The sequence below is a fragment of the Lygodium microphyllum genome, chromosome 2 (genome assembly GCF_053477565.2).
Source record: "Lygodium microphyllum isolate KBCC chromosome 2, Lygodium_microphyllum_v1.1.10, whole genome shotgun sequence".
NCBI classification, from domain to species: Eukaryota; Viridiplantae; Streptophyta; class Polypodiopsida; order Schizaeales; family Lygodiaceae; genus Lygodium; species Lygodium microphyllum.
In genome coordinates, this window is record NC_141136.1 from 153,913,295 (window position 1) to 153,940,591 (window position 27,297).

The window sequence follows — 27,297 nt, forward strand, 5'->3', positions numbered from 1 at the left end:
CAAGAAATTGGATACCCCAAACACATGCATGCTATGATACATCTTTGTAGTCATTCCTCAATCATTAAAATTATGAGAACTTTTCAAATTGCTAGTATGTCATCTTTAACTTTGAAAAGACCACTGACCATGGAGTGCTAAGGGCAATGTGACCTTTTTTACTAGTTTTTTCTACAATTGTTTTGAGGAAAAGCTACAGAAAAATCATTTCTAATGTTGAAGTGTGAAACATCCTTCCACACTTTCTATAATACTAACAAAGGCTACTAAATAAAAGAAATGAGGAAAAAGAGACTCAAAGTGATTGACCTTATAAGAATCAATCAAATTGTTCTTTACTAGCAAATACTAAAAAATTATTTCCATGGTGTAAATTTTGAGGCAATAATATTTGTTACCCAAGTTGTTAAAACACATTATTCATCCTTGAGACTTATGTATAGCACTATAAGAAAGATAGCTTTGTGCATCCAAATCCTTTCCATAAAGCAAAAGACATGACACAAGGTGTACAAAACTTGCATGTTTAAAGACAGCCAAATTTGTTATCAAATGAAATATTAATGCAAATATGACTTGTGCCAGGATGCGAATTTCCCTTTACGAGGCTATCAATCAATGGAGTAGGAAAGCTATGCACCGAGTAAGATGATCAGGTCAAGCTAAAGCAGCATATGATTCACTCAAACAATGAACTTCTGCAGCAAATAAATGCTGCTTATTGACTATATATATCAAAGGCGCATGACAAGGAGACCCTATGCTAAATTCACAGATCCGCTAAGGCTGCTTCTCTCTCAGAAGCCAACAGCAATTACATCTGAGGATAAGCGGTTTGCTTAGATGCACTCCAGCCGTAAACTCAAGTGATGTCTTCATCCAAATCTTCTTCGTGAGACATAGAAGCAAAACTTGTCACATCACCTGATGGTAACTGTTTTGCAAGCCTAACAATCTGCAGGTAGCAAGTGTTCATACTAAGAGAAGCTTGTTGCAAGTCATATCAGTAACAACAAACTTTAAATTCTACCACATCTTAGACAATCATATTATATACAAGCAAGGATCAAGATTCATATCTGAAAGCCAGATATTTTATATTTCTACCTGTTCAATTCAGAACCCATTTCATGGCTCAGTTGTTAATCATAATTTCCAACTTAAACTTCAGACACAACTATGTTGTAACTTTGATTAATTATAAGTTATCAAGCACATAGATAAGACTATTAATGCTTCATTACTTCTGATTATACATAATCAATCACACACAAAGCAAAACAAGAGAATATCTTGAATGATCCTCCTTTGGTGGGTCTCTGTCTCTCAAAAAGTGAAGTCCTCCTCATAAGACACCCCAAGATCCCAGACCCCTAAAATAGATACTCTGACAACACAGTAACCGGCCTCTAATCACAGTCTGGAGAGAATCCGCCATAATTGGATCTTCCCCAAATGGTTGGGGGCAGGTCAAAAACAGCACCCAGCTGCACATGAGAATCTTCTGTTTGGCGTATTACCTATGATTCTATAATTCAAGTCCAATCACTGAATGTTTTGCATTTTACACAAATGACTAAAGCTACTCACATATCAATCCTTGTATCCATTTGCTCAGGTCCAATTATTAAACTGGATCAATCTCTTACTCATTAGATAAAAGTATGGTCTTTCATGGGAGAGTGTCGTAACTAGGAGTGAAACTCAGAAAGTAACCCCGACATCAACTTGACATTCATCGTAGCATTGTGAGTCCTCCATTCAAAAATATGATCAAGGTGGGCCAGTTGAGGGTTTGGCATAGCCTTTAGACAAACTACTAGGTCCCAAAGACCTTGAGACTCAACCAATTTTTGCATTAGGTTAGCCTAAATTGTGAAATTCAACCCGTTAAAGCAAGTCTTATCTATAAATGCATTCTTGGCCATAGCAATTGGAGAGTGTGTTGAGCAGTGAGTAGGGGTGGATAGGGCGGTAAACTTGAGTAGTACATACACTTGGGGATTGACCCAGGAGTGCCTATCTGCAATTGAGATGTGTAGACAGTGGATCCACGAGTGTGTAGGTTGACTAGACATAGTAACTGCATGAGTAGCCCCAAGAGGATAGATGGGTACACTAGGCAGAGAATGGAAATCCCTATGTTGAAATGGCTTATTTTTGCTCACATGCTCACGAGAGCTAGATTGCCCCGACTACCCAACACTTGCATCTACATAGCCAATGCCACTGATATGCTCATGAGAGCTAGATTGCCCAGACTACCCAACACTTGCATCTACATAGCCAATGCCACTGATACAAGAAGCGTCTCCCAGATCTGACACGCATGCATCAATGTTTGCCATGGAAGCTTGTACTCCAATACCCACACGCAATCTACGACATGCATCTTTTGCACTTTGTGTAGCTGCATTGCACTTTTCTACACCAAGACTTGTCAAACCCAAAATGTGTGCCCTTATGCATCATGGGCCACCATCCAAAGTGTGTCCACAATACTTGCATCTACATGTATTCTGCTCTCTCTCAACTATTTTTCCAATAGTCAAACAGTCCCATTCAGCTTTCCACTTCCTATCTCCAAAACTTGACACAAATTTAATGTGGACATGACATCGTAAGTGTCAGATGAAGATATTAGGCTGTAAAAGCTTGCTGCCTTTTGATTACATCAAAGCCCCAATTTCCAAATTAAATATTTCAGCCTTCAAGCTTCAGCTGAGAGGGAGAGCGAGAGAGAGAGAGAAAGAGAGTGTGTGTGAACAGTAAAAGGCTGATTACACTGCACACTGCAGTCTTTGAAGGCTGAGAGAGAGAGAGAGAGAGAGAGAGAGAGAGATGGAGGAGCCCTTGCTGACTGGGCCTAGATTGGTGCTACGCTTCTGAGCTGCACGCTGGTTCTGTGAGGGCTTGTAGGCCTGCTAGGCTGCCCACGTGACCCTTGGGCACCCTGTCCTGCTGCCAACCTCTGCCAGCTCAGCAGTCCTGTAGGGCGACTGTAGCCCCACCTGTAGATCACGCTGTCCCTGCCTCTTGTCTGCTGACCCTGCAGCCCAGTGTCCCCCTGCTGGCGTGTTTTCTGAACCTGTGAGTTTCTTGAGATCTTTCCTCAGGTCTGCGGAGGGTCTATCCTGCCCTACACACAGATAGACACATCAAGAAGAACAGAGAGACTAAGCGTAAAGCAGACAGGGAATTTGACAGCCTACTCGCTGGTTCCAGGCGCTGCCTCCCTGTTCTAATCAAATGTATTCTGGTCACGTGGACTGGGGACCCACAATTCTGCTCACCTGCTGTTCTGCACACAGTACTGGCCTGCTCCTGCAGGATGATGCTGTCCTCAAAGTCAGTTCTGTGCAGCATGCGCAGGCCTGCTCTCAGTGTTGGCAGGTCCAGTGTGGGGCCTGTTAAGACCAGAAATAAGAACACATCAGGTGTGGGAGCAGCTCTGCATACCAACAGCACTCCCTGGGGAACCCATTTGTGTATTGTGAGGTCTGAGAAGGAGACTGACAAGGGAATACAATGCTGTCAACCTGACTTGTGGCAAACATGTCCAAGTTAAACACTGTTTTTATCGACGAAGTGTTGGAGGCTTTGGGACCTGATTCAGATGCTGAGGAAGGGGAAGATATGGTTCCCTGTACCGAGATGCAGGTCCCCTATTCTGAGGCTCTGCCTGCCCTGATGTGCAGCCACTGATTGAGTGCAGCAAACATGCCCCTGAAGCCTTGATGGAAGAAACTAATGAAGTCCTGCCAACTGATCTTCAGGTGTGCTCTTATGTGCTGGTCATGTCTGCCACTAAGAACTCTTAGGACCTTGACTAGGAACACTTATTGCAGTTTGCCAATACTTTCCTGGGCAATAATGTTCAACTTAACCATCAAGCATTCCCTGATCACGAATGGGATGATGTTTTGGATGCAACCATTGATACCAAGACAGCGCTGCATTCTTTCTCAACATTTTATGAAAGAGGGGTCATCCTCTTTTTTACATGCAAGATCCCAATGCTTTCATGGATCCATTAATGGCTGGACTCAATACTATTGGGTGACTGTCTGGAGGAACTTTTTGTGGGACCACAGGGCTTTCATGAAGTAATGCTCAAATCGGCAATGCTCTCTGAGAAGCTCCTGGCAAAACTACCTCTATTTTTTGATTGACGTCTTGTTCATGTGGTACCATGGAGACCAATGGCTGACTTTTAGCACCTTCTCCAATAGGAATGCCTGCCAGTTTGGGTGGAACTGGAGGCCTGCCTTGCTGTGTATTGGCCTTTACTTAAGGAAGCTATGGCTGCTATCGGCACGATCTTGGTGCCCCCTAGCTCGAGGGCCACCAATCGCAACCGTATGTGTATGTTGTGGGATATCACTCACAAGTGGCCTAACTAATTAAGGCTAATATGTCCTAGAATGCCATCCTTGCATTACCCTTTGAAATGGGGCACCTTTGCTGACGTCTTGTTCATGTGGTACCATGGAGACCGATGGCTGACTTTTAGCACCTACTCCATCAGAAATGCCTGCCAGTTTGGGTGGAACTGGAGGCCTGCCTTGCTGTCTATTGGCGTTTACTTAAGGAAGCTATGGCTGCTATTGGCACGATCTTGGTGCCCCCTAGCTCGAGGGCCACCAATCGCAACCGTATGTGTATGCTGTGGGATACCGCTCACAAGTGGCCTAACTAATTAAGGCTAATATGTCCTAGAATGCCATCCTTGCATTACCCTTTGAAATAGGGCACATTTGCTGGTCATCATTTCTCTTGTGGACAATTGGGGCATTTTATGGCTAAGTGCCCGGATAAAAAGGGAATTCCAAAGACAGGAATTTGTTAACCCTCAGACGAACAAGGTGCAAAACCTAAAGCAGAAGACAAGGCCAAGGCAAAAGTGAAACGAAAGACGAAGGCGCGCCAAGAAAAATATGGAAACACAAGAAGTGCAAAAAAGTCCTAAATCAAGGAGAAAAGTGCACAAGAAAAAGCGCAAGTCAATACTTTTGTAAAAGAGCGCAAGACGTGCCATGATTTATTTTAAAAGCGCCCGTGCAAATTGTAAAGGTAGATGGGCGGTAGAAAGGAAGCTAGGAAGATAGAAGGACAATGGGAAAAAGAGCCTAGGTCGGATAAGAGGATGACCGCCCAAAACGGATTTAGGGTTTTGTATATAAAGTTGAAAAGTGAATGACAAGCTCATTCTTGTGTGTAGCCAAAAGTAGCTCTCTTCTTCTTCTTCTTCTTCTTGCTTACTTGAGCTTGTTCTTGAGAGAGGGAGTCTGAGTGTGAGGGAGTGAGTGTGAGGGTGAGGGACCGTGGTGGAGAAGCTCTCCATCTTGTCTTCTCTTCTTCTCTTCCCTTCTCTACTCTTGTCTTGCTCGAACAATGGAGCTTGAGAATCGAGCTCGCTTGAACCTTGCACTTGGATCGTGGAGCTACCACAGTGCTCAAGAGAGGAGGCAACTCGATCGAGCGTGGAGGTAAGCTCACTACACTCATAAAGAGATAAAGTGTCGGCTATGTGAGAGGTAGCCATTAGTGCTCAACTTGAAACACTTGAAACTATAAGCGGTCTGTGATTGAGCTTGACCTCACCTCTACATTTTGGTTTCGTTGCCGAGACCAATGGATTCAAGCCTAGAGAGCTTGCGCGCTCCAAATTGAGCATCGAAATAGGGTTTTTCCCGAACCAGTGCTTAAGGTAGATAGGTAGGAAGTAAGGGAGTTTGAAGAGGTATTCGATCTCTTTAGCAAGTAAGTTTTTGGTTTTTTGGATTTGAAAAAGCATACTGGAGTAGTGTAGGTGTTTTCTTTGTGATTTGGATACATTAGAATAGGAAAAAATGGAGAAAATAAAGGAAAACAAGCATTAGGGTTTTTGGTGTCATAACAGGGCAGGAGGATTTGATTTGTTTGCCGATTTACATTTTGGAGTTTATTTGCTATTCCACTTATATACAACTCTTCTCCTCTATCCATAACTTTGATCTAGAGGTGCGTGCTATATGTTGTGACCTAAATCATACCATTTGATCGATTCATCGTCGTGTCTGCCAACACCGCACCACGTTCGGCCCGTCTAAGTAATAGCAATTCTGAGCCGAGTCCCAGAATCGCCCCTTGGCCCTTCTTGTATTCGGCCATTTGGCCCACCCCCATTCGGACGCTTAGAGCTTGGCCCGACCGAATCAACCATTCGGCCCATCTTACTCGAAGACTTGAAAATTCAGCCCTCGGCCCAGCCCCACTTGGCTAAGCTCACATCGGCCCGGCCGAATTCACCATTCGGACCAACTTTGCATTCAATCCACTTGACTTGGCCCTCGGCCCGATCGATTCAGCTCACTACCGTTCGGCCATTCGGCCCTCGGACAACTGCATTCCGACTATCCAAATTTGACATTCAAACCAGTTGCATTCGGCCCTTTCTCATTCGGCCCTCAACCATTCGGATAGGCCAAATTAGATATTCGGCCCTTGAAATTCAAACCTATTGGGCTGAATTTAGATTTTTTCAAATATTTAACATGTTGACCCCAAGACCAACCCAGAGACTGAAAGGGATACAGGAGACGTGGGAGAGAAGAGCGCACACAACAGTCTTATTACACTTTCATTTATATATGAATAAAGAATAGGGGCGGTCACTATACACGGGCAAGACCAAGGGCCTTTTACCCCTACAACCTCCCACTAAAAGGCCAATGGTCCAGGGAGAAAAAACAAAACAAAACAAAAGAGACTGGGTGAGGAATCATGACATCTCACCCAACGCCCAATCAAAAAGCGAGCTGTGCAATAAGTGGCGAGAACCTCCTCACAAGAAGAGTTAAGCATCCCTGAGTCCATGACATCCAGGAGATAAACGATCCCATAGCTCTAGACAATAGAGCAATCCATGACTGCTTCCCATGAAGCAAGCAACACAACTCATAAGTGCATGGCTGTAAAGCATCAGAGTGGCGCATAGTATCAACGCAGCGCATAAAAGACAGCGGAGAGCATACAGACTCTCCAAAGTCAATCATTGAAAGAGGGCTAGCATCCTGGACACAAGTCAAACGGGGTCTCAAGACAGTATGCGGCCTCAGTAAAGCGGAAGACTAACATACAGCTGTAGAATCAGTCATAAAGTGCACTGAACGCACATCAAGAAGTCTGAGAGGTGTCTGCGTCTCATAAAAGACAGCATGACGGCTGCATAGAACCTGCTGGGCATCTAAATCCCAAAACCTGTAAGCCGTAAAGTCACCATCTCCATAACCAAGGAGTATGCATCTGCGTGACATAGGCTCATGTGGCATACTGACAGATGTTTGGCAGCCAAATATCCTCAAGTGATCGTGGAGAGTCTCATGCCACTCCATGCCTCATGCAGAGTAATAACATCCAAAGAGAAACACGACATCCGATTAACCAAGTAGACTGTCGTCATAAGGGCCTCAACCCAAAAGCCATAAGACAACCTAGCTGTGGTAAGCATAGAAGCAACCTTTGCCTGTAAAGTCAGGCACATGCCATGAGCAATCCCATAATACCGTGGGCATAAGAAATCAATGCCATATTGCTGACAAGAGATCCGTAAGCTAGGAGAGACAACATGACTCTCATAATCCATCTGCAAGCATCTAGACCTGCTACCCGCAAAATCCATAAAACTGTCAAGCATAGTTACAGCATCCTCAATCCGTACCAAAGGATAAGCCCAAACACGGTGGGTAGCATGATCCATGAAGGTCACAAAATACGACGCTTCACCAGGTGACTAGAAAGGCATAGGTCCATATACTGCAACATGGACTAGATCTAGAGTAGCATGCCTCACACGATCGCCATAAGCAAGAGGCTTTGCATGGACCATGAGTACAATGAGGACAAGTAGCATGGGGAAGAGCAGGCAATAAGCTCATATTACATAAAGCATCCATCTCAGTGTGTCGTATATGGCCTAGGCGACAATGCCATAACAATGCATGTGGTATCTGCGTAACTGTAACCATAGAATCTCCCACATGAGAGACATGCACTACATAATCACTGCCATATCTAGCATCTCTAGCCAATACCAAGCAACCACGACGGATTTTCCATGAAGTATCTCCAAGAGAGACATAATATCTTGCACCATGCAACTAACTAACAGAGATCAGGCTCTTACTAAGCGTAGGTATATGCAAGACATCACGGAGCATAAGAGAAGACCCATTTGGCAAAGCCAAGTGTATATCCCTTGTACCAATAACATGACAATCCTGCTCAAGGCCCAATGAAATACATCCGTCAACCTCCCTGTAAGAAAAGAGCCAAGCTCTATGCGGAGTAACATGACAAGATGCCATACTGTCTAGAAGCCAATCAGAGTTAGATTTTTGTATTTAACAGCCCACATCATACATGGAAAATATACACCCACATGTACTCATCATGCACCCATGTGCATGTATGCTCACACCCCCCACACCCACACACCACCACATGGCATGCACACGTATTGAATATAAAATGCCAATCTGTTTATGACGTCCCACCCCCATCCCTGTCCCCTGCTTTTGACTATCCCCCATCCCTGAGGCCCATCCCATGTTACTATGGTAGCTTTCAGTCTATCTTGGAATTGAGGGGAGGCTTGCTCCAGGCAGAATGGAGTGGCTATGAGACAGAGAGTAAAGAGAAGGGAAGGGAAGGGAAGTAGAGGAGAAAGAACAGTTCACAAAAAGAATGGAAGCTTGATGAATGCCCAATAGAAAGGGAATAGGATTTCATATGAGTTTGACTCTTTCAGTCATGAAAACCAAGGCAAGCTTTGGAAAAGAACCGTCTTTTGAGTGCATTGTATTGGGCGCACAATTTATGAACCACCTTGATTTGCATTACTAATATCTCCACAAAGAAATATACAGTCAAGCCATAAGTGTAGTGCTTGTCTTGTCAAAGTAACAAAAAGTCCTGCGAAACTCCAGGTGCAGCTGATTGGAAAGGGTTTTTCAAGCACAGTTCATGGAACAGCATACGTATGCAATGTATGCTGTTCCATAGGCATTAGTATGAATCTGATTGTTTCAGTCAAGAAAGCCAACACATGTTCTTGAAAAAGAACAGCGTTGAGTACATTGCTTTACTCACACTATGCACCAACTTGATTTGCACTAAATATTTTCACAAGAAATAAATAATCAAGCCAAATAAGCATAGTGCTTTTCTTTTCAAACAGACAAAAAGTCACCTGAAACTTCAGCCGCAGCGGACTGCAAATGCTTTTTTAAGCACAGTTCATGGTACAGCATACATATGCAATGCTTTTGACGTGTGAAAAGATATGGATGCAGAAACAATGCAGTTTTGATACAATATGAGCACACAAAAGGTGTATGAGCACACAAAAAGTGGTAGCAGCATTGGAACTCCATGTCAAAACTTCAGGAAAAGTTGTTTATGTAAAGACACAAAAAGTGCACCGAAATAAATAGACTTGCATAAAATGTGTCATCAACCAAGCATACCATGTGATCAAGGTGAGGAATGATGCTGCTTGATTTGACCACATGTTCGATTCCTGCTACATCACCTTCCCTGTATGCTTTCAGCAACTCATGTGCACATGAATGCTGCTCACTGTTGAAGAAAGCATCGATTCTGCAATAGAAGAAGAGAAACTGGGTTTATCATTCCAGACAATGATTTTTTCGTTTTCTTGCTAAAAAAAAATATAACTTACTCAGAGCAATCGTTGTAGCATTGCTCTGCTTGCTTCAAATCATGACTGTATAGATATACAATGATGGCACTTAAATACACCTGCAAAAAATTTACTTCAAAATGTGTTTGCATTTGTCCAGCTTTTTAACCACATCCATAGCAACAACCATAGGGTAAACATAGATTTAAGACCTTGCACTGAGTATGAATGGCTTTCGATTTGTCAGCAGCAAGGCCCCATCTTAGCAAGACACTTGCTGCATCTGAATATCTGCACAGCCATTCAGATCCCACTTAAAGTGCAAATTTTTACAGATAAAATATGGTTCCACCTGTGAAAACCTTATATTCAAAACCTTAAGATAGGAGACCAAAAAAATCATCATTCACATACATTAGCAAGCTTGGATCACAAAAGATAGGAGGATTCATGACAACGTATCCAAACATGTAAACTGCCCATAAAATGTTTACTTCTAAGCATGTAAAACGTTCACACAAGATGCCTGGCCTACCTGTAATTTATCAATTGGCCTCTCCATAACCAAATGTAACACAAATAATTGAAACAAAGGGACAAAAGAGATCCAAACAATGAGCATCAAATTGAGGGCAACATATGAATAAGTTTTCAGGCTTGTTCAGGGCTTGAATTCACAATCTGTATGACAGCTTCTAAATTCACCCTGATTGTCTTCAATATATAAACGAGTGGTCATAGTTCATAACACAGGAATGAAGAGATCAGGCAAGATACACAGTTGCAAAATTTAATAACAAATGTTCTAGATACTATAAGAGGGCTAAAATAAAAAGAATCTTATGGATGGATATTCTTGCCTCTCCTGTTTCAAATATAAGCTCATTGCAGCTCTATATGTATCAAAAGCCATTTGTTCCTTGCCCTCTTCTTCAAGTATTGCACAGGAATCCATATAAAGCCGCAAGGCTTCATCTGGGTTCACATCTTCTAAACACCTGCATAGTCATCCAAGGCTTTGGGTGACTTATACAAAAGAATGATTTCACTAACTATAATTTGCAGCAAGTAACGGACTGTTAAATCTTGACCTTGCACCCTTGGAGAGAGCATCTGCGCCTGGTTGTGTCATTCCACATTCTATAAACAACTCAGAAGCTTGCTTGTAAAGGTCTCTCACTTCATCATATCTGCCTAGTTCCTTGGCCAGACTCCCTGCTGCTTCCAAACTCTTGGCTGCTTGCCATGGTCTATGGTATACTATGGTCAAAGAAACATAGATGCCAGCTTACACAGTCAATATCCAATGCTTACTGCTTGGCATAGTTTGTTCCATCTGGATCTGGCCAAGTAAAGAGTTACCAAATGCAGCTTCACTTCAACAGTATACCACCATAGATAAATGCCAGCATAGAGCAAATATACTAAAATAACACAGGACTCCCACAAAATTTCAAAATAAGGGATACCTTGCTTCCAGAAAACAAAAGACAACAAGAAGGAAGCGAGTCATCAGAATGAACCGGGCAAATTCATTTCAAGTGCACCTGTGTGCAAAAAGACATAACTGGCTGGCTAAGGTGAATGCCCTGTAACTTGAAGCCATCATATACTTATTGCTGTCATCTCAAGAGGATGTAAGATTCCAAAGGAACATCACCAAGCAATTCATTCCCGTTTTTGTGTTGCCCATAATGCCAGTAGCACATCAACAAAAAGGAGTAAGTATATGCTAAAGATAAAGGTAAAAGGCATCAATGATCAAATAGCCACAATTGTTTCCTAAAAGAATATCATCAGAAATGAGCTCTTAAGAGGCAGGATAGTTTACTGAAACAAACACAAGTTAGTATAAAGCCGGAGCAGTTGAGACACTATCTCTATGCTGGTTTTACACATTGCATGAAGTAGCTAATCCTATTTTTCCTTTTGCTAAGAACGACCATGAAAACTCCAAGAACATCTCTATAACCAACCAGTGCTAATCAGGCTCAAATCATGAATTAACCAAGCAAAGAAAACTTTCGACACAGAATGGAGAACTTGTGATAATGTCTTTCAACCTCACGCAAGGTCACTCTCTGACATGCTCATTTCTAATTGAGTGGCATGGAATGAAATTTTGCACACTCATAATAATGGTTCCAAGCAAGTCCAAGTAATGGATGCATCCAAACATCCCTTCCTGACAAATGACTATTACCTGGGATACCTTGACATTCAGAGTCTTCTGAACAGCTTATTCTCAGAACTTCCATTTGTGGTTCAAGTATTATCTTTACCATGGCCACTCTAAGGCTTTGTTTATAGTTCCATGCCAACAAAAGCCCTGACTCAATATCATCATTGTCCTCCCAATGCCAACAAAAACCATGAACCCAATTCCCTCAATATCATCACTGTTCTCCCATTTGCAGTCCTGATTGGATGGCTGTAGTTGATGCAACTATGCATTAAAGATAATTCAAGATACTAAGAGAGAAAAGTCACAATAAGTATGGCAGTCATATCGAATATTGATTACTCACGATTGTGACTATTAGATCCTATCAAACAGAATCTGAGTGATCCTTTCTGATATGGATTATTGGAAAACAAAGAACTCAACGAATCAACCAAGAGGACAAGATACAAGAAGAGGGACTCTAAAAAGTTGCATTCATTACTCTGAATGCTTGATTTATTTTTCTTTGTGTCTTAATTTTTGAGATATAAACAATTCCTCAAGTTTTTTCTTCCTAGACAGGATCAAAGCAAACTGGTCATAACATCAACGACAACTTAAGTGCTTTTGGCTAGTTTTTGCAATTCCAAAATATCCATACATGTTGACGCTCAATACAATCAGTCTTGCAAGTCCAAAAAAACTTCTGATCAAGTACCAATTTTCCAAGAAAAGTTCCAATTCCAAGCTCATAGACATTTTTGGCTTTTCAAATCCTACATTTTTTGGGCCCTCCTTTTATGTCTTTGCTTTTCAAATTCAACATATCTGGCCCTCCTTTGCACAAATAGAAGCATAACAAGAAAAAGATTGGAACTCTAAAGCAAGATTTAAAATGAGATAGAACCAGATCTGTTGACATCCAAGGGAGACTCAAAACAACATTATACTAGTCAGAAATTGTATCACAATCACTGGTAAGGCCAGAATATAGCATCATGAGTCATGACCATCGTGAAAAACCTGCTTTGCCATGACAAATCAGTGGCATTTATAATCTAGGCAACGCCAACTTAGAATAAGCTCTAAGCAAAGGAATCAGCATGGGCTTAAGGTTTGACTTCTACATGATGATACTATACTTGATCCTGACTTAAAATTGGAGCTATGCAGCATATATTATGGTAGTGATGGATGAACACCCTTTGAATCACCTAGGTTTTTGCCCTCCTCAATAGGTTTTTTTCCCTTGGGCTTGTACACACCCTACCCTAGTCCATTTTAGACATTGCTCCTCCATCATTACTTGCATTCTCGCTTTGCATCTCTTGCCATTGTTTCCAACATTTCGCATAAAAGCATCTCCTTTGCAGGCCTCTCCTGCACAGGTGCCAGAATCACTAGATTACTACATCACTCAGGGTGAACCTAGGTCTCAAGGCAGCTCAAGGTGGACTTAGGTCTCCAGATGGTGTGTAGTCTACTAGTAGACTGCTATTTTGTGGCTTGTTTCACGAAAACCTACACGTTTGGAGCACGTTTCAGGCTCTGCAAGCAATTTTCAGATGCTTTTGGAAATCCTTGGAATGACTAATATTCACTACTTTTTGGGTTGTTTTGCTACATTTGGTGACCAACTCCTACCCCAAGTTCCACCTACAATTTCCAGCTTCAGCACATTCACTCTTATTCCTCGTCATATGGCCTTTTCTAAACTCTACACTAATTGTTTTCCAATTTGCAATAAATGTACAACATCTCTACAACAGTCTTTCCATGTAGGAAGCATATATGTTACTTCTATAATCTGAAGATACTTTGCAGTTGTGATTTGAGCAGTTTACACATGCATTTGAGATATCAAAATGTCTAGGAGCAATGTATTGATCAATTTGCTAAAATTAATGAAAGACTTGATGGGACCAGCTATCCATTATGGTGCTCATGTAAAACTCCCAAGCAGGCTTGGGATGCACTTGCCACAGTCTAGATGAGGCACTCCTGCCTTACCTACGTAATTCTCTACATATGAATAAGGCCATGGACGCATTCTTACAAAACTCAAGGATCTAAAGGAGCAACTTAAGGAGAAAAAGAAGAAAGCGCGAGATTGGGCAATTGCTAACGTATCATATTCTGATTTAAAGAAGAAAGATGTTGTACATTGTCCTAAACGATTATGCATTCTATAGTCCTATGCATGGCACTTATATAATAGTCTTTGAATCCGGTGTTTGGTACTTTGGTCGTGGTATCAACAAGCATACTCCGCATACCAAGTTATTTTTTCTTGAGAAGAGAAATGTCTATAAAATAATCCTTCAGAGAAAATCCCCTGAGGTAAAAACACAAAGTACAAAAAACTCTATAAATTATAAAGTGTCTAAGTACATCACAAATGCAATGGTTGCAGGAACAAATACATGGCTTTGGAAAAAGTAAAAGGAATATTGTACAACATGTCTGTTGGTTGTGTCAAGGTGGTTTGCGGGAAAGTAGGTCTGCTACAGTGTTATGGATTCCCGGTACGTGCTCGAAGGTGACGTCAAGAGCATCAAAAAAGAGTGACCACCTAAGAAGTCTTTTGTTCCCTATTTCATTCGGTGCTTTTTTGGTTAAGTAGCCAGGTACATGCTTTAAGTCTGTTCTGATGGTGAAAGGAACAAATTCTACAAAGAACCGGAAAGCCTTTATGGCTTTAATCATGGCGAAGATTTCTCTTTGATACGAAGGATAATTTTTCTGAGTGGGAGAGAAAATCCCTGAAGCATATCTGCATGGGTGAAGTGTGATTGGTTCTTTTTCTTCTTCACAAAGACATGCACCCCACCCGGCATCAGATGCATCCGTATACAGAATTAATGGATGTCCGGAGGGCAATCTTAGGGGTGGAAGATTGCTGATTAGCTGCTTGATTTGTTGTACAGCTATAGTGTGAATGGGATCCCAGTGGAACTTGTCTTTCCGTAATAAGGGATATAAGTCCTTTGTGTATTTTGCAATATTGGGTGCCGAGGAATTAACCCAATTTAAGCAACCTAAAAATTGTTGTAATTGTTTTACTGATGTGAGAGTATCTGGCATATCTACAAGCTTTTTCAAGACATGGTCTTGAAGTCTGATCTGTCCCTGTGAAATTTCTATGCCAAGAAAATCAATAGTAGATTGAAACATGAGGGACTTGGTTGGTGATAATACCATGCCGGCGGCTTCGACTGCAGTGGCAACCTGGGATAGATGATCTAGATGATCTTCAATAGTTTCAGAAAATATTAGAATATCATCCATGTATGTGAAACAAAAAGGAAAATTCCCAAAAATTGTATCAGTCCACTCCTGGAATTTAGTGGGTGCTACTTTAATGCCGAAGGGAAAAACTGTCCATTGGTAGTGTCCATAGGGGACACAAAAGGCCGTCTTATATCTGTCTTCCTTTTTTAGGGGTAATTGCCAAAATCCAGATTTAAGATCAAACTTGCTAAATACATTAGCCTTTTTTATCCTTTTTAGCAAGAGATCCTTTAGAGGGATAGGATGCCCATGGCCGATGAGGTATTTGTTCAATGGTTTATAATTTATAACCATTCTCTTTTTGCCACGTTTCTGCTCGGAGTGCTTGTTGACATAAAAAGCCTGACACGCCCAAGGGGAATTTGTAGGCTCAATCAATCCTTTTTCCAAGAGAGATTGTATCTCTTCTTTACACAGCATTAAATCCTCTTCCTTCATGCCCTGATGTACTGCCTTGGTAGGGATTGCATTTGGCTGTATGGGTAGAGAAATTGCATATTTATGTCGAATCTCCTTGTACATCATTGGATCTTCATACATGTACTATTCTAGCCGGTGTTTCATGTGTGTGATTTGTTCTCCATGCTTTTTTATTTCTTTCTGTAGCCAAGATTCTATGGCAATTGTTTTGTCATGACCAGTTGTCTCTGTGATTGAGTAGATGGTTCTACCAATCCGAGGGAGTAGAGGGAGTTCTGCTGTCCGATGTTTGTAGGTGATGCCAAATTTGGTTGACCAAAAGGTGTATGGGACAAGATGCTGTAGGATATCCGTGCCAATTAGGAGATCATACTTCATTTGTGGGATAAGCTGAATTTCTATAGGTACTTTGATTTTATCAAAGTGGAGATGAGCCTGGGTTACATTGATAAGTGTAATCTTCTTATTATTGGAGATTTCTACTATAATAGGTGTGGAAACTTTTATATATTTTCTGGGAAAGAGCTCAAATGGAGCAATAGTAAGACTAGATCTTGTGTCTAGTAGAGCATTAACATGTAAAGAAAATTGTGGCATATTTTTAAGTTGAACACATACCATGGGAATGGGTCCACCAGTATCTAAGGCGTTGACTTTGAAAGTACATGCCTTATGTAGTCTAATCTGGTTTACCAAGGTTGTAGAAGTAGGCCCTCTTTGGGAAGTAGAAGGCATTTCTTGTAATTCCCTTAGGATACCAGTTGTACTTTCTGCTAGATCTTTCTGGTTAGAGAGAATTCTTCTGTACACTTTGCATAAGGATTTGATTTCTTGTTGCATTTGGAAAAATGCATTAACCATTTATTCTCCTGTATTTCGAGTGGCATTTGTTGTAGATGTCAAAGATTGTAGCAGCTGAGATGCAGTCCTTGGCTGATGTAGACTTTCCAATTTATGTGGTATGAACATATTTGCCTGAGTTTTTGTCTTTGGAGCCAAAGTTCCTCGTTTAGGCAAATCATAGGGGTTAGAGAAAAATTATTTTCTTAGTTTTTCCTCAGTCTTTTTGGTTTTGAAAGACGATGTCTCAGTATTAGAGGTATCTGATGATTCAGAGGAATCATCTTTCTTTTGTTTGCCTTTGAGATCTTTTGGATAGAAAGTAAAAGCTGAAGCCATAAATTTTGGTTTTCTTTGTCCTGAGAAATAAGACTTATGAGCATTGACTGGATGAAAATTGTGTGAAATGATTGTGTCTTCATCCGTGACTTCTGTTGCGTCAGAAACAGTGTCTCCTTCTTCGTCTTCTTCTTGGTCTTGGTCTGTTTCTTCTTCCTCAGTAGTATTTTGAGCAGTGTGCCATGAGGCGGAAGAGTCTATTGTAGCAGAAGCTTCTGAGCTAGAAGATTCTGTCTCATAAGATTCTGTCTCTTCTTCATTATCATCTGCTTTATCAGAACCAGTGTCATACTCACTATCATATGAGTATTCCGTTTCAGAATAGCTGTCATATGAGTAACAGCTGTCATAGTCAATGTGATGTTGCATCATATTGACTTTGGCTGCATTTGCTTTGGCTTGTTCTTTTTTCTTTGGACATTTGTTCGCCAGATGAGACGAACTCCCGCAAATGAAACATTTTAATTCCTTTTTCTTTGAATCAATCATCTGTTCTTGTGTATACTGTGTTTTCCCTTTTGAAGATTTGTATGACTTTCTTGAATATCTTGAATATCTAAACTGTTTTGAGTATCGACTATCTTTTTTGTTGAAGAAAGACTGAGGATGAGAATAGGTTTGATGATACCTGGGGAGATGGTGATGTCTGCGGTGTCGATGTCTGTATCTTGGAGTATTGTTGCATGTACATTTGTCACATCCTAGATCCATGTCAAATTTGTATACTTGCTTGCAAATAGATTGAGGAAACCTTTGGTTGAGCTGTGTCATCTTCTGATGCTGACAAACTTATTTGACTGTTTGTTCTATAGTCTGTATAATCTGGCCCACACTATCTGTGAAATCTCTGTTTTTATTCTTCATTTTCTGTTTACAGTAGAATGGAATGGGTTCTGGAAATGAGCATACAAGATGTTCTTTCATGGTGTTATCATGAGCTCCTAGGCCTTCATACAAAAGATCCCGCATATATATCAAGTATTATTTATACAAGCGAGGGTTGCAAAGCTTAGCTTTGAAGAATGCTTCACGAGCTTCTAGTAAATCATCTAGTTTGTTGCCTACTAGTTCTCCTAGTAGTAACTCAAAGAATATCTGTACAGGGTCTGGGTTTTGTGCAATAGCGGCTTTTACCTGTGGATGTATAGATGTCCACCAATGCTTAATGCTACCAACAAAGCCATGTGTAATTGCATTTAGGATGTCAATTCGGCTGGTTTGAGGTTTGTCTACTATTTTTTGGCCTGCATATACATACATCATATAGATTAGTAGTTTTATCTCTTCTGGAGTTTTTCCATCAATGGACCAGATAGGGAAGGATCCAACTTTCTCTGGAACACCAATTTTAGTGTAAAATTTGGTATGAGATGATTTGGATGTAGATCCAAATGTAGTTGCATTCAATGAAGCAGTTTGCATAGTAAAATAATGTGCATTCATCTGTGCTCTGAGAATACTAGTAGGAGATTTAGACCTGTGAGGATTGATGGGTGTGAATTCTTCTTCAATCACACTGTCTCCATCTTCGTCTGAAGATGTGAGGGTGTAGGCTATTCTTTCTTCAAAGTAAGCCTGATCCCTAGCATACCATGCTGGTGTTTCGACAGTGGGTAGATCTGGTGGTGTCTGTTGAATACTTTCACCCATATATCTAGAGTTCAATCTGTTATGAACATTTCTTGTAAGGTCTTCATCATCTTGTTGTTCAGGGTCGATGCACAAGGACATATTTTCAAGAACAAGATTTTCTTCCCGAACTCTTCTGATCTTTTCTAGGTCAAGATCAATATCATCAAAAGCTAATTTGTAATCTGAATCTGACCAGTCAGGAAACATCAATTCCAGGTATTCTGATAGTTCTACTGCTATAGAGCCTGGTTGTACTGTCTTTTGAAACAGTGAGGGTTCTGTGGGGGTCTAAGACCATGTACCAATGGGTTGACAATATATGTCTTGGATTTGTTGTAAGAGATCTTCAGAATCATCTTCATCTTGTAGATTTTCATAGCAGAACAAATCATTTTCATCAAATGTAGTGGCTTTAGGACTTTCAGTAGAAGAAGTATGAGTAGAAGTACCTTCGCCCGTAGGTATAATCTCTTTTTCCTTGCCTTTGCTAGAGATGTGCATGTTCAATGAGCCAGTTGCTGGTGAAGAAAAGTGTGAAGTCCATCCTTTATGAAGCCTTTTGTTGGAGAAGATAGACCAATCTGTAGCCATGCTTGGCGTATGTACTACTGTTGAAGATACATTAGTAGCTTGCTTTACAATAATATTTTTCTGTGTTTGCTGACATAAGACAAGTAGTTGATCTGTTGTTTGCTGAAGAGAGTCCATTTTTTCCATAAGTCCTGAAAGAGCCAAATGTGTCCAATTGGCTGCCTGTAATTCTGGAGTCCAAGAGTGACCATTTTAAGGTCTCAAATAAGGAGTAGCTTTATAGTTATTCTCTTCATACTCAAACGTCTGGATGACATTGAGAACAGAGGAGGAAGCTTTTTCTATAAGCTTTTTACAATGCTGGCAAACTCCATGAATGACTTGATCATGTGAGGAGGGCTGTGTATGGAATTTGAGGAGATTGGTTCTCTGTGAAGGAGAAACCTTTAGTTGTGGTTGAACAACTGCTTTTGGGTTTTCAGGAGGGTTCTGCTTCTGTGGAAGCAATAATGTTTTGCCTTTTATATTTTGGACTTTGATAATTTTTGGAGGAAGTAATTCCTTTTTTCTAATAGAGCTTATATCTAACTACCATTCTGTAGGTAATTCTATTTCTGACCAATTGACACAGTCAGGTAAGAACCTTTGAGTAACTTCATCAGATTTCATGATGATAGTCTGTCCTTTATCTGTTGAAGAATTAACTCCTTCAATCACCCTAGGGATAGCTATCCAATCACACAACGAAATACCATTGGACTATTGTCATCCTTTGCAGAATGGTATTTCTAGAATGAAGCTCTCTAGAATCTAAATTTAGCGACTCATAAAATTTAGGAGGCTACTATTTTTTAAAGTTGCTCAAATGGACATTTTGTTCACGTCAAAGAATCCGGATTTTACAAGGAACAATATCTCAAATTCTTAACCATTGAAAGATTTTTAGAGTAGAATATTTAGAAGCTTCTTTCTCTAAAACATCGACATGTGGCATCTACGATAGGACGTATCATTTTGAAAAGACAACTCTCCATACACTTGTCATTTTCAACAAACACTTGTCGTTTGTAGCCTCTAACTTCCACTTTTGAGCATCCAACCCCCACACCTATATATTGGAGGTCTCTCTCTTCATTTGAAATAACCTCTCATGCTAAAATATCAACCATATGCTTTGTACTCTTGTATCTCTCTCTCAACCAAGAAGCTGTTCTACATACTTTAATCTAATCCAAGTACTTAAGAACAAAATCAGCTTGTTGCCTGGAGTTTGCAAAAATTAGAGTTCCAAAACCCTAATTTTCAGAATTGCAGCAAATCGACACTTTTATATATGGTTTAGGCACTCGGTACGCTTGGTTTGTTTCAATCAATTCTTGTAAAGGGGGAGGGCCCGGTTCCCCTCTCAATGTGGTGTTGACTCCTCTCTCTCTCTCTCTCTCTCTCTCTCTCTCTCTCTCTCTCTCTCTCTCTCTGCGAGCGACGAAGTGTGGCGAGGTAACCGTTTGATGAGCAGCAGACCAATTCCACATGACGAACTCACTGAATTTAAAAACAATGGCACGAGTGCTACGTTTCTCCTCCCAACCTCGCCTAGATAAGTGCTGGCACCTCTCTCCTCGTTTCCTCTGCTAGCCATCCACTTCAGGCGAGTCCTACTATTCTTGGACTCTCTAACTCTCTAGGCTCCCCTAAATCCCGTTCAGGTACCCAAGGCCCCCGGACGGTCATCCCTCGCGCATGTCTCCCATAATTACCGTATTAATGTAACATTTCCTTCCCCTTAAGAATCGGTTTCATCCTCGAAAACGATACTTGTAAGGTCCAACTGTAAATTGGGAAACCTTTTCCTTAGGGTACTTACTCGCTCCAATGTTAAGCTTTCTTCTAAACAATCTTTCCATCTGACCAAACATTCTTGATAAATAGTATTCCTTGTTCGTCTGTTACGAACATTTAATATTCTTTCCGGTTCATGTGAATTAGATTGGTCATCTAATAGCTCCTCAATGCTATCATTTAAGATCAAATTATCCAAATCACCCAGCTTCCTCCTTAACTTACTTACATGAAAAACTGGATGTATTTTACTACCGGCAGGTAGTTGAAGCTTGTAAGCCTGTTCACCCACTCTTTTAAGTATTGTGAAAGGACCACAATACCTGGGTAAAAGCTTTGGACATTGTCCCGTTTTCATGGTTTTAGTTTATTCAGGCACTTTAAGATAGACCAATTCTCCTTCTTCAAAGGAGATGTCTCTTCGGTAAGGATCTGCAAAAGCTCTAGCTCCATTTTGAGCTTTCTTAATATTTTCTTGAGCAAATTTTAACATATTATTCATATCTTCCAAAAAGTCCTTGGCTGCCTGAACCTTTTCCTTATGCAGTCCCACTGCATGAGGAGCTCTGGGCTGAAACCCATACATTAGCATAAATGGACTATATCCAGTGGAAGAGTGCTTGGCACTATTATATGTAAACTCTGCTATCGGTAGATACTCTTCCCAATTAGTTTGCCTTTTACTTACATATGCCCTAGGCATATCTTCAAGGATTTAGTTAACTCTTTCAGTTTGTCCATCAGTTTGCGGGTGGTCTGCCGTACTCATGCTAAGTTTAGTATCCAACTTCCTAAATACCCCACGCCAAAATTGACTATTAAATTTTCTATCCCGATCAGAAACTATATTTGCCGGAAGGCCATACAATCAGTATATGTTCTCTATGAACAATCTAGCCAATTCCGTTGTTTTAACATCAATTGAAGTTGAAATAAACCTAGCCATTTTGGTTCAGCTATCCACAATTTCCCACACAGAGTCGTGCCCCCTCTGTGTTCTGGATAATGCAACAATAAAGTCTATGGAGATACTCTCCCATTTTCCCAAAGGAATCTCTAATGGGTGGAGAAGTCCTCCCATTTTCAATCTTTCAGCTTTATTAACCTGGCATTTATTACATTTGACCACATAGTCAAGGACGTCCTTATTCATTCCAAGGCAATAGAACTGCCTTTTAATAAGACTATAAGTCTTATTAACTCCTGGATGTCCCGCACTAGAGGTATCATGACACTCAAAGAGTATCTGGCACCTTATTTCTTCATCTTTCGGAACACATACCCTACCCTTGTAGAGTAAATAATCATTATCAATGGTAAAATCCTTCCACTTGAATCCCATTTGAGCAACCCCTGATGCTCCATTTCCTTGTTGAACATCCTCAGATATTCCTTCCTCAGTGGAAACCCTTCCATTTGGATCCCCATTTACTATTGCTTCCCATATGTTGGAATATGTCAAATCAACCTGGCATCTCCCTTTTAAGGATTCAAGCAAATCGGAAGTGAACTGAGTAAAACTCAATTCATTTATGATGGGCATTCTGCTGAGTGCATCAACCACTATATTATACTTCCCTTTTCTATACCTTATCTCATAGTCGAACTCTTGGAGGAGTTCGGCCCATTTGGCTTTACGCCCTTGTAGATCCGGTTGGTCTTTAAGCCACTTAATGCTTTCATGATCCGACAATATCAAAAGTTTAGCACCGTACAGATAGTGCCTCCATTTCTTCATTGCATGTACTATTGCATACAGCTCCCTCTCATAAACAGAATAATTCTGTTTTGCACGGTCTAACTTCTTGCTTTCAAAAGCAACTGGTTAACCTTCTTGTAATAAGACCGCGTCTATCGCCTTATCACTGGCATCAGCTTCAACCACAAATGGTTCATTGGGATCCACAATTAATAGTACTTGAGATGTAGCAATAGCTACCTTAAGTTTTTGAAAACTTTCATTTTGGTCTGTTCCCCAATTAAAGCTCTTCCCTTTCCCTTTAAGTTGGTCTGTCATTGGAACAGCTATTTTGGCATCATCTTGAATGAATCTACGATAAAACCCAGATAATCCTAGGAAGATCTGCAGCTCTTCCAAGTTCCTTGGAGATGGCCATTCAATAATTGCCCTTACTTTTTCTGGATCCATCTTAATTTCCTCTTTCGAGATAATATGCCCCAAATATTTGACCTCTTGTGCGAAAAATTCACATTTAGTTTTCTTCGCATAAAGGGAATGTGTTCTTAACAATTGGAATACTAATCGTAAGTGTTCCAAATGTTCTTCTCTTGATTTACTAAAGATCAAGATATCATCCAAGAAGACTACTACAAAGTGTCTTAGATAGGGCCGTAACACACTATTCATCAGCTTCATAAAAGTAGCTGGTGCATCAGTGAGGCCAAAAGGCATCACCAAAAAATCATAATGTCCGTATCTAGTATGAAATGCTGTCTTAGGAACATCCTGTGCCTTATTTCTTACTTGGTGATAGCCTGATCTTAAGTCTATTTTTGTGAAGAATTTTGGCCCTTGTAATTGATCAAAAAGATCTTCCATTCTGGGCATAGGAAATTTATTCTTCACTGTTCTCTTGTTAAGTGCTCTATAATCAACACAAAGTCGCATAAAACAATCTTTTTTCTTTATCAATAAAATTGGCGAAGCCCAAGGTGAATTGCTAGGTTGTATAAACCCTTTATCAAGGTAATCCTTAATTTGTCTTTCAACTTCTTGGTGCTGTGTTTCACTTAACTTATAAGGTGGTTTAGAAATAGGGTGTGTATCCTTATTTGTGTCAATTGGGTGATTTATATCACCCCTATCTGGTGGAAGGCCACTTGGTAAATCAGAAGAAAACACATCTTTAAATTCATCTAACAAACCACTTAATTCATTACTTACATTCAACTCACAAACATAAGAAAATTGTTGCTTTATATTACAGAAAGTAAAAGTGTTTTGTACAGGAAGAGACCATAACATATATACCTCACAAGCTTCCTTCTTTATCAGCTTCTGAACTTCAGTGGAACACAACAAAGGATTATCAGATACTTCATGCTCACCTTGAATCACAAAATTCTTACCATCCCTTTCAAATTCCAGTGTATTATGATGATAACTACGTTTTAAGGATGGTTCCAATCCCCATAGCCACTCCCTCCCTAAAGCAATATCAACTCTTTCCATATTCATAATTTGGAAATCAAGTTTATCTTTATATCCTTGGATCTCGATTTCCAAATTGGATAACATTGTATCCCATATTTTATTATCTTGACCTTACATCATACGAACAACATATTGATGCCCACTTTTTTGTTGGGAAAGTTTCAATTTTTTAACAGGTGCATAATTTATGATATTGTGGGTAGCAGAGTCATCAATCATGACTCTAACCCTCTTTCCATCTATCAATCCATACACTCTAAACAAATCATGTGGCCCAAAAGTAGGCTGCCACATAGAAGTTGACATACAACACCTGTGTTGTACATCCTTGTGCAAAACCTCTAAAGATTTATACTTTTCATGCCCCTTTAATTTCAGAGTCTGCACTACATGGATTTGTTTTTCTTTTCCCTTGCCCTTGTCCTTATCCTTTCCTTTATCTTCCCCCTTTTTCCTTTGAGAGCAATTCCAAGCAGCATGGTTAGGGGATAGGCAATTGAAACACAGCCTTTCTTTTTTTGCCTTATCAAAGTCATCTTGACTTAACTTTGGCCTTACATATTGTTTATTTTCAAAAGGTTGTTTCTTGCCCTTAAGAAATGGCATCTTTCTTTTAAATTTGCCTACAAAATTTGAGGTTTCCAATTCCTTCGTCTTGGGCTCCATATCAGTGAGACTAGTGAGTATACCTGGATGCGTACTATCTTCATTGATTAATGCAAATTTAATTGCCTCTTCAAGCGTCTTAGGTGAACTCCTTTTCACTTCCTTTTTACATACCTTATCTAGTCCCCTAATGAATCCTCTTGTCTTTTGAAATTCATCTATTCCTTCCAATTTGAGGATTATCTTACGATATTCCTCCAGATATGTCAACAGGGGTCTTCCCTTTTGTCTGACATAATCCCAATCTTCCCAATTTCTTTCCATTTCATTTTCAGGAAGGAATTCTTTCAAAAAGACCGATTCACATTGAGCCCAAGTTTCAGGTATTTTATTTGCCTCCTTTAAAGTTCGCCACCATTTATACGCCTTTGGTCCCAAAGTTAAACTAGCCTCCAGTGCTTGGAGATGTGGTGGAGTATTTTTAAGTTTGTGCAAATCCTCCCATTTTTGGAGAAAATTAAAGATAGTGTCTTTATTTCTATCTTTTTTCTCCCCGTGAAACTGAGGGGGTTTCATATCTTTTAAGACTGAATTATCCCTCAATTTTTTGTGGGGTTCTTTAGGATCTCGCATAGTCACATCCAAATCTTTCGATCAAGATGGAATATCCGAGGTTTCTAGATTATTTTTATCCCTTTCTAGTAATAAAGTTAATTGAGATTTTATTTCGATAAGTATTTGAGTTAAAAATTCCATTTGAATCCCCTATGCTCGCACACAAGCAATTAGATCATCAAATTGTTCTCGTGGCAAAAAATTCTTCCCATTGTTCTTCTTGTATCTCCGTTTCATGGGGATCTACCATAGGGTGGTCCCCAGAACTAGAACCCTCAATTACTCCCTCTCTCTCTTTCCCCTCCATTAATACACTGGAATTGGAAAGCAAATATAAGAAATTTCTGTACAAAGTAAAGTACTTCCCTGATTATAGTGATAGGGCAGCTGTTGATGGCTTTAACAGTTTAGTAATACCCCCAAAGAGTGAGGAATAGTTCGTCTTTTCCAAAACCGAGCCAGTTGCGTTGAAAAAGAAGCATGTTGGCAAGAACACCGAATAAGGAGGGGACTAAACACACCCCCTCCCTAACAGGTCACATGAACCAGCTGTACCCCAGCGATGTGTCAAACAGGACTTCGCCCAACTGGCTTAATACTGCCATCCGATTGCGCTACACGAACTCAATCGTGTATGATGAGGTACGGGCCAGTGTGACGTGTGATATGTGGGCGCCGTCTTCTCGTCTGCCGTCTTCTCGAGTCTGATACCCGTGTGATGTGTGGGCGCTGTCTTCTCGTAACAAGTCTTGTTTCGCGTCCGGATGGGAAAAAGCCTTGACGTGAGGACAGTCAAAAGCTTTCATGGAAGACAAGTGAAAGCAGGACCCGATAGCTCTTCGTGAAGACCCGCCGACTCTTCGTGAGAACCTAGCAGCTCTGATACCAGTGTAATGAAGTGTAGCGAGGTAACCAGTCTGACGAGCAGCAGACCAATTCCAGATGACAAACCCACTGAATTTGAAAACAATGGCACGAATGCTACGTTACTCCTCCCAACCTCGCCTAGATAAGTGTTGGCATCTCTCTCCCCGTTTCCTCTGCCAGCCGTCCACTTCAGGTGAGTCCTACTATTCTTGGACTCTCTAACTCTCTAGGCTCCCCTAAACCCCGTTCGGGTGCCCATGGCCCCCGGACGGTCATCCCTCGCGCCTGTCTCCCATAATTACCGTATTAATGTAATACACACACACACACACACACACACTTACACACTCTCTCTCTCTCTCTCTCTCTCTCTCTCTCTCTCTCTCTCTCATATATATATATATATATATATATATATACATATATTTTTTTTTTATTTTTATTTTTTCATATTGATAATTGATCGAGTTAGTTAACTTCAAAGTATTGTCATTCTCATCTTCTTCACGTGCTTACATTGGTGTAAAAGCAAGGACTTCGTCTTTGCAAAGACTTTTTTGGACAACAAGATCTAAAAGCAACCTTTCTCCTCGGATAGGGTGGTAAATAACCCGATTTAAGACTAAATTACAGCAATTAACAAATTTACAAAACTGAAATGCAAACTTTACCATACAATCTTGGACATTGGACAACCTATTGGCTCCAAAACTAGCGCCCCTTGCGATATTTCTTTAACTTTTACTGCAAATGGATAGAGTACAACTGAGATCCTCCGACCTTCTCTACTAATCCAAGTACCCCTTTCTATCAAAATCAACCAACAAGCCTCAAAACCAATTTGCTCCTTGCTTTTGGCCTCCACCCGCTCCTTAAAAAACAAATTCAGCCCCAAATCTCATATTGGTTGGCTGGCCTCTTAAATCTCCCTGAAATTCCCAAACTTTAGCTGCTGGAATTCAAGTCTTAAGCCCTCAATTCTGAGCACGCATCCCAAGATAGTTATTAAACCCCCTGATTTTTGCAGTAAATTAGGATTTACAACAAAGATTGACTGAAATCTCTTTCTCTAATGGCTCAAACTGCTAGAAAATGCTGAGATAACTTGAGAGATGGCTAGAAGATGAGAGAGAATGCTATAGAGAGAGAAATTTCAAAGTTTTATCGCGAGAAACGTTGAAAAGCTACTAATGCCTTGCTCAAACAGTCATAGAAGCTATCACCTACAGCATAGGACCACCAAAAAGACTATTGCCCCCTCATGTATACTGTCCTCTGCACCAGAAAGACCTT

The 27,297-nt window shown here is 40.5% G+C and overlaps 1 protein-coding gene across 1 annotated transcript in view; it reads right to left on the reverse strand.

The window, feature by feature from the left end:
* Nucleotides 1-510: 510 nt before the first annotated feature.
* GSNAP (gamma-soluble NSF attachment protein) overlaps nucleotides 511-27,297 on the reverse strand; it is a 79,702-nt gene continuing 52,915 nt past the window's right edge. Inside the window, exons 4-9 of the mRNA XM_087699770.1 lie at nucleotides 10,777-10,935; nucleotides 10,546-10,683; nucleotides 9,898-9,976; nucleotides 9,725-9,804; nucleotides 9,510-9,642; nucleotides 511-955 (exon numbers count right to left, since the gene is read on the reverse strand). Coding sequence (XP_087555896.1) covers nucleotides 863-955; nucleotides 9,510-9,642; nucleotides 9,725-9,804; nucleotides 9,898-9,976; nucleotides 10,546-10,683; nucleotides 10,777-10,935 — 682 coding nt within the window. The 3' untranslated portion in view covers nucleotides 511-862. The remainder of the gene's footprint in view (nucleotides 956-9,509; nucleotides 9,643-9,724; nucleotides 9,805-9,897; nucleotides 9,977-10,545; nucleotides 10,684-10,776; nucleotides 10,936-27,297) is intronic.